General features: G+C 38.8%; 1 protein-coding gene across 1 annotated transcript in view; it reads left to right on the top strand.

The window, feature by feature from the left end:
- The window catches only part of grm4 (glutamate receptor, metabotropic 4), a 205159-nt gene that overhangs the window by 94680 nt on the left and 93486 nt on the right, over positions 1-16993 (top strand). The window contains exon 2 of the mRNA XM_036128751.1: positions 2248-2464. Within this exon, the coding sequence (XP_035984644.1) occupies positions 2248-2464 (217 nt within the window). The remainder of the gene's footprint in view (positions 1-2247; positions 2465-16993) is intronic.

Below are 16993 nucleotides of genomic sequence, written 5' to 3'. Positions count from 1 at the left end.
TAGCTTAATAGGCAAATACAACAACAACATCTGCGTAAAGAAATAGCAAGAAACCCTCCTCTCCTTAACTATCTCTTGAGTTCCTGTGTATCACCATCACAGACCGGGTGATGATGGGCAACCCTGATGAAGTCTTGGTGTCAAGAATGTGGAAACAGCTGTAGTTTTGGTTATCTGTGGACCATATAGCTACCTCTCATGATCTCCTCAACATCAGCGTCACGGTAAAGATCTTGTCTAAGAATTGATGGTCAAAATGGAAGCAAAATTACCAATCAAAGGTTCAACAATCAGTTGAAGCTTCTTTTCCAAGAACTTTGTGATCACTCAGTGGTTGCAACGGACTGTATGGTGTTATTTCTTATAAATTGGGATTACCATAGCAGTCTGTCAATCCACCGGTGTTTTCCCAGTCCTTCACTAAAGAGGCCTGTCACGGCAAATCTTTCTATGAAATTTTAGTTTGTGAAAAACAAATAAAAAGCTATTTATTCCATAAGCTGTCTAGCAATGCATTTTATAGTGCTCTAAAATACTTCTTTGAATTTGTACTTAAACTGTAAAACGATATAGAGAAGAAAATTAAGAAAACACTGACTTAATTTCTACCCTTTTTCTGCTTTAAGTGCAATTTAGAGACATTAAATCAAGTCATGCTTATGAAGCATGTGTGTTGCTTATGATGTCTCTTTGTTTTGTATACTTTGTATTAGGATGGAGGTTATAAAATGTATTGGGTTCTACTACATTGGGACATGGTATATCTTATTTTATATTTTTCCATTTGACAATTGACTGACGATCTGAAAGGTAAACATTATGTAAAAAGTGGTAGAGAGACACCGTGTTTCTAATATTTAGTAGCTCAATTAAACAGAAAGTAAGCTGATTTTTTTCAGTTGGAATTACCTCAACCATTTAACATGAGATGAGTAATTTTCATCAGCGCAAATGATGTGCCTGCACAGTATATGGTATAAGATTAAGTAGTGTTGACATTATGTAACTCCTGCAAGATTCCTGACACACTTGAGTAAATTCTGCAACAGTACCACATATTTGTGGGAAATGACGTGTCAGAGTTGGGATGCTGATGGACTTTATTACCATGTTCACCGAAGTGTAGGTTAACATACAACTGGATATCTTGCATTATTGGATATTTAGGAAGACAATGCTGGAACATCGTCTTCCTAAATCTGTGGATGCCATTATAAATTGAGGCAAATAGCAATGGAGTGATGGGCCCACTAAAGTCACATAAACTGTACATGTTTTCTGTATGACAAATGCTCAAAGTCAAAGCAACACATTAAGAACAATTTCTAGGTTTAAAATGTAACCATGAATTGTATAAAAATGTTTCATTTGATTTTAAACTGGAAGACATAGGAAAGACACAAAAACTGACAGCCGTTGATGCAAAACAACTTATGCAAGCACAAGTTCAATTCAATTCAAAAATACTTTATTAATCTCAAATGGAAATTAAATGCTGGTGTAACTAATGGGGTTTCTTCAACAAGTTGGTATAGATGGTGATGGCTGCAGGCAGGAAGGATCTCCGTTAGTGGTCTGTTTTACAGCGGTCCTGGAGAAGCCTCTGACTGAAGACACTTTGTTGTTGCTTGACAGTCTGACAAAGAGGATGGTCAGGGTTATTATCCATAATTTTCTTCCTCAACTCGAAACTTGAGTTTTCTCTATGAGGCAATAGAAAGATCTCTGCAGTGAAGCGCACATACACGTTCCTTAATCCAGATTTTCTAATGCATTTTTAAAAAAAACTTCAGTTATCAAAATAATACGATTGGAGTGATTTTCTTTTAATAACAATGTCTTGTTTTTACAGAGTGAACAAGGTATTATTTCAGGTAGGGAGTGTGAGCAGCAATCACGTTTTTCAACACCAAATAAATTTCACATCATATTAAGGAAAACAGTGAATTTTTAGCAGATTAGTGTTGCTTGAGTGGTGTGAAAAAATACTGCTCAGGAAGAACTGCCGCTAAGCCTGTGATCATCAGGACTATTTAAAACATGGCAACTCCAGAGGGTGAACAACCACAGAGGAGTTGCTGAGCGATTTCAGCAGATGTTAGGTGTCATATTGTTATGTTTGTGTATGCAGAAGTACGAGGAACCCTTTTGCTGCATATCTAATTAATTCACGGCAAGTTTGTTATTTATATATTTCCTCGTGTGTAAAAGTCTCTGTCTCTTTGCTCTCTTCTTTTTGTTTTACAGATCCCTCAAGTGAGTTACGCCTCCACAGCCCCGGAACTGAGTGATAACACCCGTTACGACTTCTTCTCACGTGTGGTGCCCCCAGACACATACCAGGCTCAGGCTATGGTTGACATTGTCAAAGCTATGCGCTGGAATTACGTCTCCACAGTAGCTTCAGAGGGAAACTATGGAGAAAGTGGTGTTGATGCTTTTATTCAAAAATCTAGAGAGGATGGTAAGTTTCCCTTTTAAACATCTCCAATTAAATAAGAGAGGTATATTACATATTATTCCAGTCCTATCTTCAGAGCCATTATGACACCTAACTTTTCTATAAAAGCATTTGCTTGTTTGTAATCAGATGCACATCGTATTTAATTGTATGATTAATAAGTCCAACTCAGAAGGCTACCTCTAGGCATAAGAGGACATAAACATGGCTAAAAGACCAGCTGTCAGCTCAAGTAGTGTTATTGATCGATCAAACACTGCTTCACATATTGCTGTTTTAGTCCTAAACTGACTATTTTTTACATGTTGCTGTTGCAGCTACATCATGTTTCAACAACTTAATCAATGACATAACGAAAAAGCAACATGAACAGCACTTTACATTATATTTTTACTACAGTATGCTTTTCTGTTGGTTTGGCATAATATGGTAGAAAACCTACTCACCTTTCCCACATACAAGTTAAGGTATAAATTACCCATGAGGTATAAATTACCCATTTATACCTCATCTAATATTTTTGCAACTTTTCTTAAGGTCTTTAAGTGGTGATTTATTTCCTATTTTTTTTCCTATGACTACTTCCTTCCTCATTTTCTGTCTAGTTCTGTAGACTATTTCCAAAGAAAGGGATCTTTTGGCTTAGGGTCAATGCCAATTAGTATCCACATTTATACAGATAGCCATTTTGTCTCTTCTTGTTTCCATTTCAATTCCTACATGAGTTCATTTGTGCTTATTCATTAAATACGAGAGTAGAGTAGATAAACAATTATAAAAGTTCATATTTATTAATCAGAAATAGCATTTTGACCACTAACGGGTGGTCAAAATGAATAACATTGCTTATCTCTTCATTGTTGCATCAGTTAGTGGGTAGGTTATAATAGGCAATTGGTCACCATTAAACTTAAAGTTTCTGTGATAAAATCAAGCAAATATTATAAAACATATCAGAATATGTAATGCCTCACAAATATTTGCATATTGGGCTACATAGCTGCAGAACAGTCAAACAGTCTTATTCCCACTGCTGTCCACTGCCTGATGCAACAACAATGGGCAGAAATATCAGAACTGGAAAATTGAGGAATGAAAAAATTTAGCCAGGTCCAATCAATTACATTTTGTTTTGCATCCTCTGATTGACCAGGAGCCCCATTTATAACACCTGCATAAGCACAAAATGGAGCCTGAAACGTGTCTAGTCACTTTCTACGCAAAAGTTTGGATTTATATAAAAAACAAAAACTTGATGGGAAAATGTGCGGCCCTCACGGCAACTCTGACCCAGGCGTACACTCAATTTGGAGACAGGGGAAATTGGCGACGCAGATAGTAAAGTAGTGAATTGTAGCCAAACTGCTTGATTATTCCTCTAAGATGTTCAATTTCTCTTGATATCAGACTTTAGCCATAGACCGACTTCATCATAAGCATCCCAAACTTCTGTGCTATTCATGCTTGCGCTGGTGACACACTACTAAACATAAGTACTGTCAAATAATTAAAAGAATGCCTATAAGTCATCAGAAATCTAAAATAGAACTCAACACAACATCTTATCGGGTTTTTTTACCATCCAATTCCTCTCCCTGATGATCACCAGGGTGAGATTAACGGATAAACTGTGACAAGGTGTGCGGCAATTACTTTAATTGCTTTAAACGGTCAAATACACTAGTACATAATGCTGTGCAGTGGACCCATTGGCACTGCTGGAAGACCTTGTAAATGGAGGACTTAGAAGTTTCAATGATCAAAGGTTTTCTGACCAAAGACGATGACTGGCCAATATGCCGCTTTAGACTCCGAGCATTGCATTCTGCTATAACCTAAAGGGTGGCTACTACCCCCCAGTTCCTGGGTCCAAACAGAGCGCAGAGAAGGTGTGCGCTCAGCCGAACGTCAGCATCCCTTCTGCTTACTAAACAGCTTTTTATGGTTTTTGTTCTTTATTTTTTTCTTTTTCTTTTTCTAGCGGGGGGGTCTTTATCACCTGTGGGGAGACCTCTCATTCCTAATGGTCTCCTTTCCTCCTCAATCTGAACGCACAGCCTCACAGTTTCAACATGGATTAATTTAACTTTTTAACAACTTGTTTTAATGTGGGCAACATATGTTCTTTTACCTCCGATATACACATTTAATAAACTCCTCTCTGTGATTTTTTTTTTCACAGTTGCTTAGTTTTTTCTCTGTGGTTGCCATTTCACCATGAGGATGTCACTTTTACACATATGATCTGCCAAGTCACTGATGAAACCAAGTGCAGCTTTCATGGAAACCTCAGTACACAACGTTCTAGATGTTCACCTGGCCCCTAAGTTTTCCACAGCTCATATGTATTCAACTGTCGGTGGCATATGCTGGGCAAATGAGTACAATCCATGGGGGCCTCACATGGTAAATAACAGGATGCAAATGATCTGTTTCAAGTATGGTAATGCCAGATGCCAGATGTTTTGGCTTTAAGAGGTTTACCAACAGATTATCAAGGAAGGTGCTCATAAGGTTATGCCAATTCAGTAAAAAAAAAATTTATTGTACATTATTTTCTAAAACCGTAACGTCCTGTTTCCATTGAGTGTGCTGTTGATCATCGAAATACGAAACATTAATGACCCTCGATCAAAACAAAATAACTCTGAGTGACCATGTGCTCACAGATACTATTTGCTGGAGTCACAAAAACATGCTTTCTTTAAGCAGATTTAGCAGGTTATAGGAAGTTATTCTTAAAGGTGCGTCCTTTTAACATCTTGGATAGGTGTATGTAACCTGACCCTAGCCAGATGGATTTCGTTCAGCTTAGCTCCGCATAGCTCTGCCTAGCTTCACTCACATCCATCTGGGGCCTCTCCCATAGAGAGTGATTTCTCCAACCAATTTTATTGTCCAGCCAATCAGGACGCAGGGCTGGAGTTTCATAGATGTGACGTAGTGGAGAAGCGACCCTGAGACTGATTCAGACAATGGCGGCTCGCATCGAGGAAGCAAGCGTTAACATTGATGCTGCTATTTCTTCCGTGTTGTCCAATCTACCTAATATTGTTTCATTAAAGGTATACTATGCAACCGGCGTTGATTTTCCAGCAAGGCTCCCCCAAGAGGGCGAAAGTAAAAGTGCACTGTCGTAAAGATGCTCAGCTGTTCTGGTTTCTCCGTCAAGTCAGGCGCGGTTGTTTTGAGCTTAGCAGACAGGCGAACACAACGAATACAAAAGTCGAAAAAACGGCAGTACAAACAATGCCTAACAGTGAAAGTATGAACATGCACACAGAGAGAGAGAAACCATTCCAATGCAGTGTTTCCCCTAGGAATTTGCTTACCGGACGACCGGCGGAGCGGGGGAGAGACGAGCTTTGCGCCGATGACCGGCTGAGCGGAGCGGGGGGAGACAGGCTTTGCGTCGCGGAGCGGAGCGGGGGGAGACAAGCTTTGCGCGCATATCGAGTTAGTTTTATTTTTTTATTATTATTTTTTTGGAATGTCGGCGAGGCCGTAGCGTGAGGGAAACCCTACAATGTTACTTACAATCGCATCAGCAGAAACGCTAGGTCCGCGTCAGCCTTGCAGCCTTCTTTTTCTTTTACCTCTCGCCATTCAGAAAAAGCTTGCCCGATGTTCACCCGTGTACGACTCCTCTCTCTGTCCAGAACCCTTTTCCTCTTTCTTGCCTGCTCCGACATGGGCTTTCGCTGTTTTCTCGCTGGTTCCGCCATAATAACTGCACAAATATCGCCACTGCGCTAGCAACGAGCATGCCTTTCACTGGGGGTGTGTAGCAGTTCTCGCCGTAAAGCAAGACCGACTCTCGCGATGCACACAAGACTTCTGAGCCTGTGAGTGCGGGCCGAGGGCTCCTGCAATTGCAAGTACGGTATTTCCCCTACAGACCACCAGGGCGGCCGAGAAAACCTTAGTTCGACCTAAAATGACTCATTTAATCATCCAAAACAGTATGAAACACATTAATTAACTGAAAAATGTTGCATAGTATGCCTTTAAAAGAACATCAGAGAACGGCTCTGAAGGCTTTTGTTGGTGGAAACGATGTTTTCGCCCTTCTCCCGACCGGATTTGGCAAATTTTGTTTTCCGGGGCGCGCCTGTGGTGGAGTGGTTAGCGCAAACCATGTTAGGAGGCCATTAGTCCTCGACGCGGTCGGCCCGGGATCGACTCCGACCCGCGATGCTTTGCCGCCTGTCTTTTCCCCCCTCTTCCTGTCAGCTCACTGTCAATAAAACGCGTGCCACTAGAGCTGCAAACACATAAAAAAAAAAAAAAAGTTTTGTTTTTTCCTGCGTCACTCTCATCAGTGTCACGGGTTAGCTTCGGTGTGAGTGGTTGAAATAGCACATCGATAAAGATGACAGACAAGTGGCTTATCCAATCATATGCAAGGATTTTTGATAAGGCCCAGCCTTCAAAAAAGGCAATTCCTATGGATCTGTCCGAGATGGATGTGAGTGGAGCTAGGTGGAGCAAAATACATCTGGCTAGAGTCAGGTTAAGGTGTATGGGCTATACAAAACATGTATAGTCCCGTATACACAAATCTTAGACCAGATAATATAATGAGATTTCACCCCCTCCAGTTTCACCTATTTTGAACTCTTTTCAGAATCGCCTGTTTTTATTTTATAGAAACAAGCTGAAGCTGGCCTCACCCGCCCAGCTTAATGTTTTTTCTGACACTTTATGCAAGTGAAAATGGCTGCCAGCAGATGCACAATGGTACAGCCACACATCCTTGACCCGAGTCAGACCCAGAAGCAGAAGGGCAACATCCTGCACAACCAGCAAGGATCAGCCCTGTCAAAACTAAATTAATGAATTCACACATACCATAATATCGCAGGACAGTTCCCCGACGGTGGCGACAAGCTCGTGCTCTGCACTTTTATTCCCTTTGTTTGAAAAGGCAGATGCCACTCGGCCCTCCTTGAACAGGAGAATGGCCAGCTACCATAACAGCTGTTGTTATGTGCAACACGCTTACTCTCTCTGTCTTCTTGGCCACTTTAATAATACGCTACATTTTTAAAAATTATCCATCAAACATTATAATCGGAGAAATGTCCGCTTTTGCCATGGACAGATGATCCAAAACTGAGACTGAGACTGGGAAGGTCTGGTCACGCTAGGCTATCAGTACCAATAGGGTTAGCTTGGGCTACATGAGAAACCCTGTTCATGCCAAACAGCAATGCACAACACACATGACAAATCATTAAGTACTTAAATCTCCGTCATCTTCAGATTTCTAACAAACACAGTAGGGACAGAATTTTCTTTCTTTTTTGGTTAAACCTGCCATATATTGTCAGTAGTTTTCCAAACAGTCTTTTATCAAGTGATTCACACAAACCACAGTTTTCTTGAAAATAAAATGATGTCACGCATCTCTGTTCTCCATGACACATGTTATTTATTTAAAACTAGCTGACCAAAAATGAAGTAAAGTAACTCCGCTTTGGTTGGTGGAGAAGAAGAAGAAGAAGAAGAAGAAATCTTTATTTGTCATTGTAATTGTGAGGGTCATAGCCCGCACCGATTGTGACATAATAATTGGGAGCTTTTTCAAATAGCTCAATTTCATAAAGCATGTGTGAAACAATTCCAATATGATTAGAAATTGACATATGACTTGAATTAAACATTTTCATGGAACTTTGCACCTTGTTGTATCAAAAATGTAGGGAATGAAAAAAAAACAAAGGTGCAAAGTATGAACTTGCAAAAATCTAAATGAACAGTATTCTTTTTCTCTATTTCTGACATATTTTTGCCTATTTTCCTTACAGGCCTAACTGTCAGCAACTGTTTATCTGCTGTAGAGAGATTTTTGGCCTGACACTAAAATTATATAAGTCCAAATTGAATTAGTTTTTGGCATCCATCCCAGATTTTGTGGCTGTGTTCGATAAAAAAGTATGCATCATATATTTATAGGGTTTGCAGCAGGTGGAATGAGGAAAACTAATTTGATTTACAAACATGGGAAAAGGCCACAAGCTGAAAGGGAAGTAACGTTTGCCTGGAACATCAGAAGGATGCAGCATAGATGGCCCAGTGTTGGGAATACAGTCAGTTTGGCGCAGCAGACAGCCGACTTACACTTGGTCTGACCCGAGACCCTTTCTGTAGCCGAGTGTAATTACTACAGACATGTCCAGTACTCATTGTGCTGCTGCAACTGCCCATGCTTGCCAGCCTGAAGCTGCTGCCCATCATCATCATCCTGGAGAGGCACCGGCATTACTGCTGCAGAGTCCTTCAATTCAATCAGCTCATTTACCTACTGGCCAGCCCATACGGGCAAACACAACTCAGAACTTCACAGGATATTTAGAAAGTTGTTTCTTTCTTTTAAAAAATCTCATATCCTCCTTTTTAATAATGATAACTACCCTGGGATTTGTAATATATTCCATATCTTTGATTTCCTTTGTATGCTCTTTAAAATCTTCAAATCTTATTAAGATAGAAAATGCACAAAGGGAAAACATTTACTCAGCAGAGTCTGCTAAAAGTGGAAGGCTCTTTTTTATGTAGAGATGTTTCTAAAGTGAACTTTCTATCATGCATTTCACTAAATGCTGAAAATGTGAAAATAAGCTGCTTTTAATAAGTATTGTGCTTAAACCTCTCAGTGTTTTTTCACAATCTGTTTCTGTATCAAATGGCCGACAAGAGCATGGTAAAGTGGGAAAATCCAGGGTACGTGATCAAGGTCAAGGCAAAGCAATGCAATCAGGCATGAAGGAATGCTGGATATTTACTTGCAAACACTTTCAGTGACCTGGCACCATCCTGCTGTCCTCTGTGAGTTTATGAGGAGGCTGAAACAGGTGTGTGGAGTGAGCTCATTGAGGTGCAGGAGAGAGGCAGGCTCGCAGGTGCGAAGAATAAGACTTGGTGACAATGGACAGGACAGGTGTGGCAGACAGCAGACAGCTGACAGGCCAAAATCATAACTGATTTCTTTTTTCCCCACACTGATAAAGGCCACATGTTACTTTCGCTTGAGGCCAAATTCACGTGTTTCTGCAATTGCTGTTTGCCTTTTGGTCAAATATCTGAAAGGTTCTCCAATTAATTTTCCCCAACAGTGACCAGAGCCTGTTTTTACACAGAGCCCCGTTGGTCATATCTGCTTTAGAACCTGACAACCACTTCTTTTTCCTCTAACAGAAAACATATAACTTTATGGGTTTTTAAGAGTATTTGGTGTTATCACCACATCAGGCCTTTATAAATAATACCTGATTAAGAAATATTCTACCAGGATAAAAGAGCGGAGGTGCCCTATATTGTTTGTCCATTGTTTTGGGTTACATAATAGATTTAGACGTCTCACTATGCTCATTCAGATTTGCATAATCAAATATATGTCTGGATGAAATTCCATTGTAATGGCTCAGGAAGGGTGCAGAGACATAACAGCAACATCATTTTGTATGTAAAATTAGCAGAACTGCAGCAAACCAAACCCTGAAAAGGGCAGAAAAGAAAAATGTGAATAAAAATATAAATGATGTCAAATATATTATGAATTGTAAATAGTTATCTATCTTGTGTAATGGAAAGAAAGAAAGCGAGACAGGGGAGTTAGACCCCTGGAGCAAACTCAACAGTCAATCAGTTTTGGATGAGTGGCTGAGAAGGAGAGGGTTTAGCAGGGGCTGGAGGTTAATTTCAGTTCACCAATACATACTATTGGTTTCTGATGTGTATATTGTAATTTGCAAAAGTCTCCATAGTGCCTGTGGAAGTTCTCAATTGTCAATTTTGTTGCCTAAGATGCCCAAGTGCGAGCCACCAGAATTGACAAAGACTTCTGGATAATTTACGAAACATTTTCAGAAAAGCTAAGCAAAAGTCTGCTTGCCAACAATTATTCATGTTTGCTATTCACAGTACTTGAACTTTCTTCATATTTGATCAAATTAATAAAAGAATTATCAATGTATTTTCTTAATATTTTAATCCATAGACTCATGCGATGGAGTGAATAATTGTGAAGCATAAGGCACATAAGTTCTCCTCCAGGATTGCTCTGCTTTTAGCTCCAACCCTCTTCCCATCACATCTTACCAGTACCCCTATGCCTGGTGACATTCAATATTACTACAGCATGATGCTGCCACCTCCAAGTTTCACTATGGGAACGTGTGCCCATGTCTTGCATGGCAGAGAAATTTAAATCCCCAGAGCGCCTTCTTCCACATCATCCTTGTATCTCCAAGAACTAAAGAAAAAATTCATTTAACAACTAAACTTTCCTAAGGCTTGAAAATCATGACCTAAAAAACTTCTTTTGAGCTGATGCAGGCAAATAAAATTACCATGGGAACAGACAGAAATCTGATATTGGTAATGTTGAAGTACAGTAGTATGCCTCTGGGTCTTGTTTGAGTGGTGCCTCATCTTTTACTAATCAGACAAGCTTCTTTCCAGCAAGGCCTGATGTACTAAATGTTAAGGAAACCAAAGAGATGTCAAGAAAAATATGAACTGCCGACACAAAGTGTCTCTAGTTTAGAGTCTTCAAGCACAGAAGGTTAAATGCCTGTCATTGCTGACATTTAATATGGCTTCTGATACTCCCTTTTGCTTCTACATTGTCTCAAAAAGCTCAGAGAGAGAAAATTTCATTGGTTGTTGATTAAACCACATAAAGTGTAAAAACATGAATAAAAGACAGCTTTTCTTAAACTGACAACCACACAGACAAAATCATTGTTTAGGAGAAAACAATGCAGCTTTCACATGCTCCCAGTTTAAGCAAGAACTGGTGTTTATGTTTCAAATCAGCCTGTCCACAGCTCTTCTTGATTTGACAGCTGGAGAAAAAACAGGAGAGAAAAAAGCAATAATTTTCTGAATTTTGCCATGGCTTTGATTGATAAAATGACAGGCACATGGGAGGAACATGCAGCTTGGTCATAATCAAAACCCTAGGTATTTGGCTGCTAAATGGGCTTTGCACTTGTCTGCTTTCATAATGAAGCAGCCAGTTCAGAACTGGCCAAATGTTCCATCTCATTAAGCAGCCAAAGGCCATACTGAGGAGCAGTCTCGCCCACCGAATGTCACAGTGGCTGCATGCAGTGCTGCTTTACGTGGAAAAAATCTTTTTGGGTCGGGCTTGAACTGCCAGTTTGGGATGTTGATTTGATTAGTGCTACATCTGTGTGTGTGTAGCCACAAGACATTTGCAATATCTTTTCAACTCCAGTGAGCACAGAGATTTCTGACCAGCTACAGATTTCCTGGTAGGAAAACCATCGGGACTTTTGTTACAGATATAAAAATACAGATTTGCGAATCTACAATTACTGGAAGACCTGTAGAAATTATTATGGTAAAGTAATATTTTATTGGAGTTGCATATCATCCTGAAATTCTTTGAATAATCCATATTTTTTTAAAATATATTTAATAAATACTGTGCATGAACCAGCTGGACAGCAGTTAGTCTCCTTTGAGAATATTTCATACAGTTGAAGCACATGGGATGAGGGCTCTCTGACAATTCCTTTGTACACAATCTCCAGTAAGGTTTCTCATTTGTAGAAAATGTATTACTTTGGTCAAAATTGAAATATTGTTCAAAATGAATTTTCATTTAGTTTGGAAAAACAATAAAAAATACTGCCTTCAAAAATGATTTTCTATGGAAAATCTCTCATTAAACCTTTTCTATGAATAACTGGAAAGGTTTGTATTAAAACATGGGTAATTATACAAAAAAAGTCAGAAATTTAGTGACCTTCAATAATTTGGAAAAGTCTTTACTGGTAATATTCAAAAATTCAAGGATTCTTTGGCCACTCCGGCTAAGAGTACACATAAAAAAAGACAAACAAACAACCAGGCAATGAACAAGGGACACAGCGTTTTTTTTTTTTTTTTTTTCTCACTACAGCATTCAAAAAATGTAAAAGATGAAGATTCACAAGTTTGGATGAACTAGTTGTCCTTCATGAATCACAGATAACAGATACTGAGGTAACAAGGTGCTTTTGTTCAATGATGATTTGAGGCTTCATTTACACAAATGTGCATTTAGATTATCTGAGATAATAGTGTGCAGGTAGGCAGTAACATTAAAGTGATTGTAACAGTGTGGCGATTTTTAACGTGTTGGACTGCAGTCTCCCATCAGGGGGCGATTGCCCTCACATCTCTTGGGAAGTAGCTGTGTCTAAATGTATTTGTTTTGGATAAGATTTTGGGCATAACTACAGTTAAGCCCAAAATCTCTTGTTCCAGAATGGCTTCTCACAAATAATGCGACAGCTGAAACACATGTCCTGCATACGTCTGTGCGTGGTGATTTTTGAAGCTCAGACTCCAACTGTAGTCCACTCTTTGTGAATCTCCCCCACATTTTTCAATGGCTTTCTTTCTCAATCCTCTCCAGGGTGTGGTCATCCCTATTGCTTGTACACTTTTTTCTACCACATATTTTCCTTCCCTTTGCCTGTCTGTTGATATGCTTGGACACAGAGCTCTGTGAACAGCCAGCCTCTTTAGCAATGACGTTTTGTGTCTTGCCCTCCTTGTGCAAGGTGGCAGTGGTCGTCCTTTGGACAACTGTGAAGTCAGCCGTCTTCCCCATGATTGTGTCGCCTACAGAACTAGACAAAGACCATTTAAAGGCCTTTGCAGGTGTTTTGAGTTAATTAGCTAATTAGAGTGTCCTTAACATTTTCACAATATTCTAATTAATAATAAATAGAGATACTGAATTTGGGGTTTTCATTAGTTGTTAGTCATAATTATCAAGACTAAAAGAAATAAACACTTAAAATATATCAGGCTGTGTGTTATGAATGAATATTATATACAAGTTTCACTTTTTGAATGGAATTACTGAAAAAAACAACACAATTTTATTGATATTCCAGTTATATGACCGGCACCTGCATACGTGTGCCCCACAGAAACAGGACCTTTCTTGATACTCTGGTCAAAAAAGAACATACTAATTAAAAAAATAAATAAATAAATAACACGTCACACACTAAACACTACTTTTCGTAAAAATGTCAAGTTATTTTAAGGGATCTTATACATAATTACTGGGAATGCCAAAAAATGTGTAAAGAATCCTATATTATAACTGTTGTTTTAAGTTTTTACTAGTTTCTAACACTCTGTAGCAGAGAAACCTGAAAGAGCAGAAACAGCTCCTGATTAATGTCAAAACTCACAATTGGAACATGCTGCTTCACCGAATGGTTCACCTTTTGCCAGCAGAAGCAATTTAGTAAAGCAGGTTTGATTTACAAACACAGACACCCTTGCATGAATATTAGTAAGCTCTTTGAAAGTAAGCTGAAGGCAGCTGGTGTTGAGCTAAGATTATCACTTTGTTCATGATGACATTTTAATCAGGATGCTTGCACAAGGTACCACAAGGTCTTACTGACAAGATAATCTGGCATCTTACATTTACATTAGTAAAATACACATTATACACATTTGGTATTGGTGGAGGGACTGTGAGGTCTTTTTTAAAGCAGTCAATGTTGCAAATAACCTTCATTAGAGTCAAGGTGAGGGTAGAACAATTAAGTCGACCAAAGGGGTGTACTTTGAATGTTTCCTTAAATAGAACAGTGTTGACAGCTATGATTGACATGTGTGTAACTTCTAAATACTAAAAATAGAAAGAACGCTCTGTCTTAAGATTAAAATGTTCTTGACAAATGGGCAGATACTGTACCCAATTGCATTTTTCATTCACTAATTGAATATAAGAATGTTTAAATGACAAACGCAATTTTCAAAATATACTTTGCATCACGTACATTAGTGATGATTACCAAAAGTACTTCTATAACTAAATGCAGGAATAATGACAGAGAAATAATCAGTTTAGAAGTTTATATCCAAGTTTACTATGCCTGTATATTATTGGTGGTGGTGAAGATGATGATGATGATGATGATGATGATGATGATGTTATAGGGTTTTAAGCTTATTATTTGAGTTAAATGAAGTTACACCTGTAGAGGATTTTAAAGCAACAGGCTTCATTGTGTGAAAATCAAAAGAAATCAGCCAAGATATAAGAGAGGAAATGCTGGACTTCCGCAAATCTGATTAATCTATGGGAAAATTTTCCAGATGAAGAAGGCTCCACGGTAATCTGCTCGAACATTTATGCTTCAGAAGATTACTGGAAGGAAGGAGATGAGTTCTGTGTCCAAGAGATAGACATCTTTTGCTGTGAAATGTACAGATACACGCTGGAAGCAAAGCAAAACATCTTGTGAAGATGATGACCACAGCTGGTACAAGAGTGTCATTGTGCAGATAGACACGGGCTGTTACGACATGGGCTGAAAGTCCATTACTTCAAAGGGAACATAAACTGCAAAATTACCGTTTGCAAACGAACTCAGACAAAATTAGTTACAAATTGACTTAAGGATAGTAAAGACAGTTTTTTGAAGTGGCCATCATTAAGCCCTAATCTAAGTCCCAAAGAAAATTTCTGGGCAGAGTTGAAAAAGCTATCTCTGTGCAAGACACCAACACCAGTTCTGTCAGAAGATTTGGGCCAAAACTCCAGTCTGTAATTGTCAGAAGATTGTGGAAGGATAGCAAAAGCGTTTAATGGAAGCGTTTGGTCCAAATAGGGAAAACTAACTCTCCAAAAACAGGACGTCTGATTTAATTTTGAACACTGGGAAAAAAGGGTCCTGTGTGTCTTTACCGTGTGTAAACATCTGGTCTCACAAGTATATTATACTGCGGAGACATGAATTAGAGCTAGCAGCATCTGCCTTTTTAATAGCTTGTTCAAACTGGGAGAGGACACAGATTTCTCAGCAGAGAGGATAGAAGAGAGGGAGGGCAGGCTTAGATGATTATTGCTTAGCAGCGTTATCTTCAGACACAAAACCTGTTTGCATGGGTATTTCAAGTATGTCAGTCCCTGAATGTGTTTGGGCTGAGAAGCATTAGCATGTGGACAATTTTTCAAATAGCCATATGTCATCTGCAACTGCTGCTATCACTGAAACCCACAATCTTTGACACACCAAGCTGTTTCCAGAGACTTGTGTTTTCATTTAGATCTTTTCCATCTCTCAAATAGCCCCTTGGGATTCCATCTGAAGTGCCATTATGGAGAATGATTACAAGAGGGTTAGAGCAGTCTTCCAGCATGATGTTTGGCTTTTTGTCACCTTTGAAATGTAAGAGTGTCTTTCACATGAAAGTCTTTGGTCCAGCAGGAGATTTCATGCTGTTTGTGTGTCTCTCTGAAATGCTGCTGAGCCCCCAGAGTCCTTATTAGAGCAGTCCTCTTCAATAATGGAGGCAGACACATTTTTGTAATTCTGGAGAGTACTGTGATCTTTTTTCTGTGGCTGTGGTGCAGTTTCTTGTTGAAATTCCTTGACCAACACATGTTGTTTTTGGTTATATTGAAAAATGTTATATGAATTATATACTGTATGAACACATTTTTTTTGTTCTACTTATACAGTGAATTATGATTTGGGGGGGTGGGGGGGGGGTGTCGGAGGGAGGGAGTGCAGCCCGTATAATAGGAGGGTCCAATGAAATTTGACAGCAAATAATAGCAGTATATACATGAAGGTTTTACTGATCCCAAGATGTAATGGGTAAAACATGTGAAATGCATGCTACTTACTGCTAGCTGTTTTTAATGATTCAACTAATATGAAACAAGCCCAAACTAAGTTCAAACAAACCACAGAAAACCTATTTACCAGTGTGAAAAATGTAACTGAACATCATCCTGGACTTTCCTTGGACCCTCATCATTTGTCCTTTTTATCAGTATTAATATTTCAGATACTAATACTGCATACATAAAAGGGTATCTGTGTTAGTTTTTAATAAAACTACATTATTGTTTTAGTTGTTTATATATTATTACAGATATTGTTCAGAAAAATAAAGGAATTAATCAGTCTGTGATAGTTCTTTGCATTGCTATGGTTTATTTATTTTTATTACTGCATCTTTGAACAACCAAGAGGTGTATATTTGGAATCAGGACAGAAAATGTGGTAGAGAAGAGGCCCACTTTTAAACTTACTGTGTAGATGTGTTATATTTTCTTAGTTTATTGCGCAAAAACTTTTTCTGTCAGCAGAGAATTGGACCGGCTGCCAGAAAGAAAAGTAATGTGGTGATCTAAATTATCTTTTAATGTTTTTAGTTACTTCGGGAATAAATGCTTTGAATAGCACCAAACCAAGATCCATGTCATTTTCTCATCTTGATGCAAATCCAGCTAGAAGCTCCCAGAGAGGGTTGCAATTTTTTTCTGTCATAGCCAGAGCTTTTAGGTCTACCTGTATATAAAGTGAAAGTCACTCTACTCCGTTCCCCAGAGGACCCTGCTAATGCTTATTAGAGCTGGGTGAATATAAGAATCAAAACCTTTTAACATCATTTTGCAACCATAATAACATTTTTAATAATTGTTTTATAAGTGATTAGCCGTAATTTACAATCTGCCCATTCTGGATC

The sequence above is a fragment of the Fundulus heteroclitus genome, unplaced genomic scaffold (genome assembly GCF_011125445.2).
Source record: "Fundulus heteroclitus isolate FHET01 unplaced genomic scaffold, MU-UCD_Fhet_4.1 scaffold_115, whole genome shotgun sequence".
In the NCBI taxonomy this organism is placed as follows: domain Eukaryota; kingdom Metazoa; phylum Chordata; class Actinopteri; order Cyprinodontiformes; family Fundulidae; genus Fundulus; species Fundulus heteroclitus.
The sequence above is the reverse complement of the archived record's forward strand: the minus strand, read 5'-3'. Positions and strand labels throughout refer to the sequence as shown.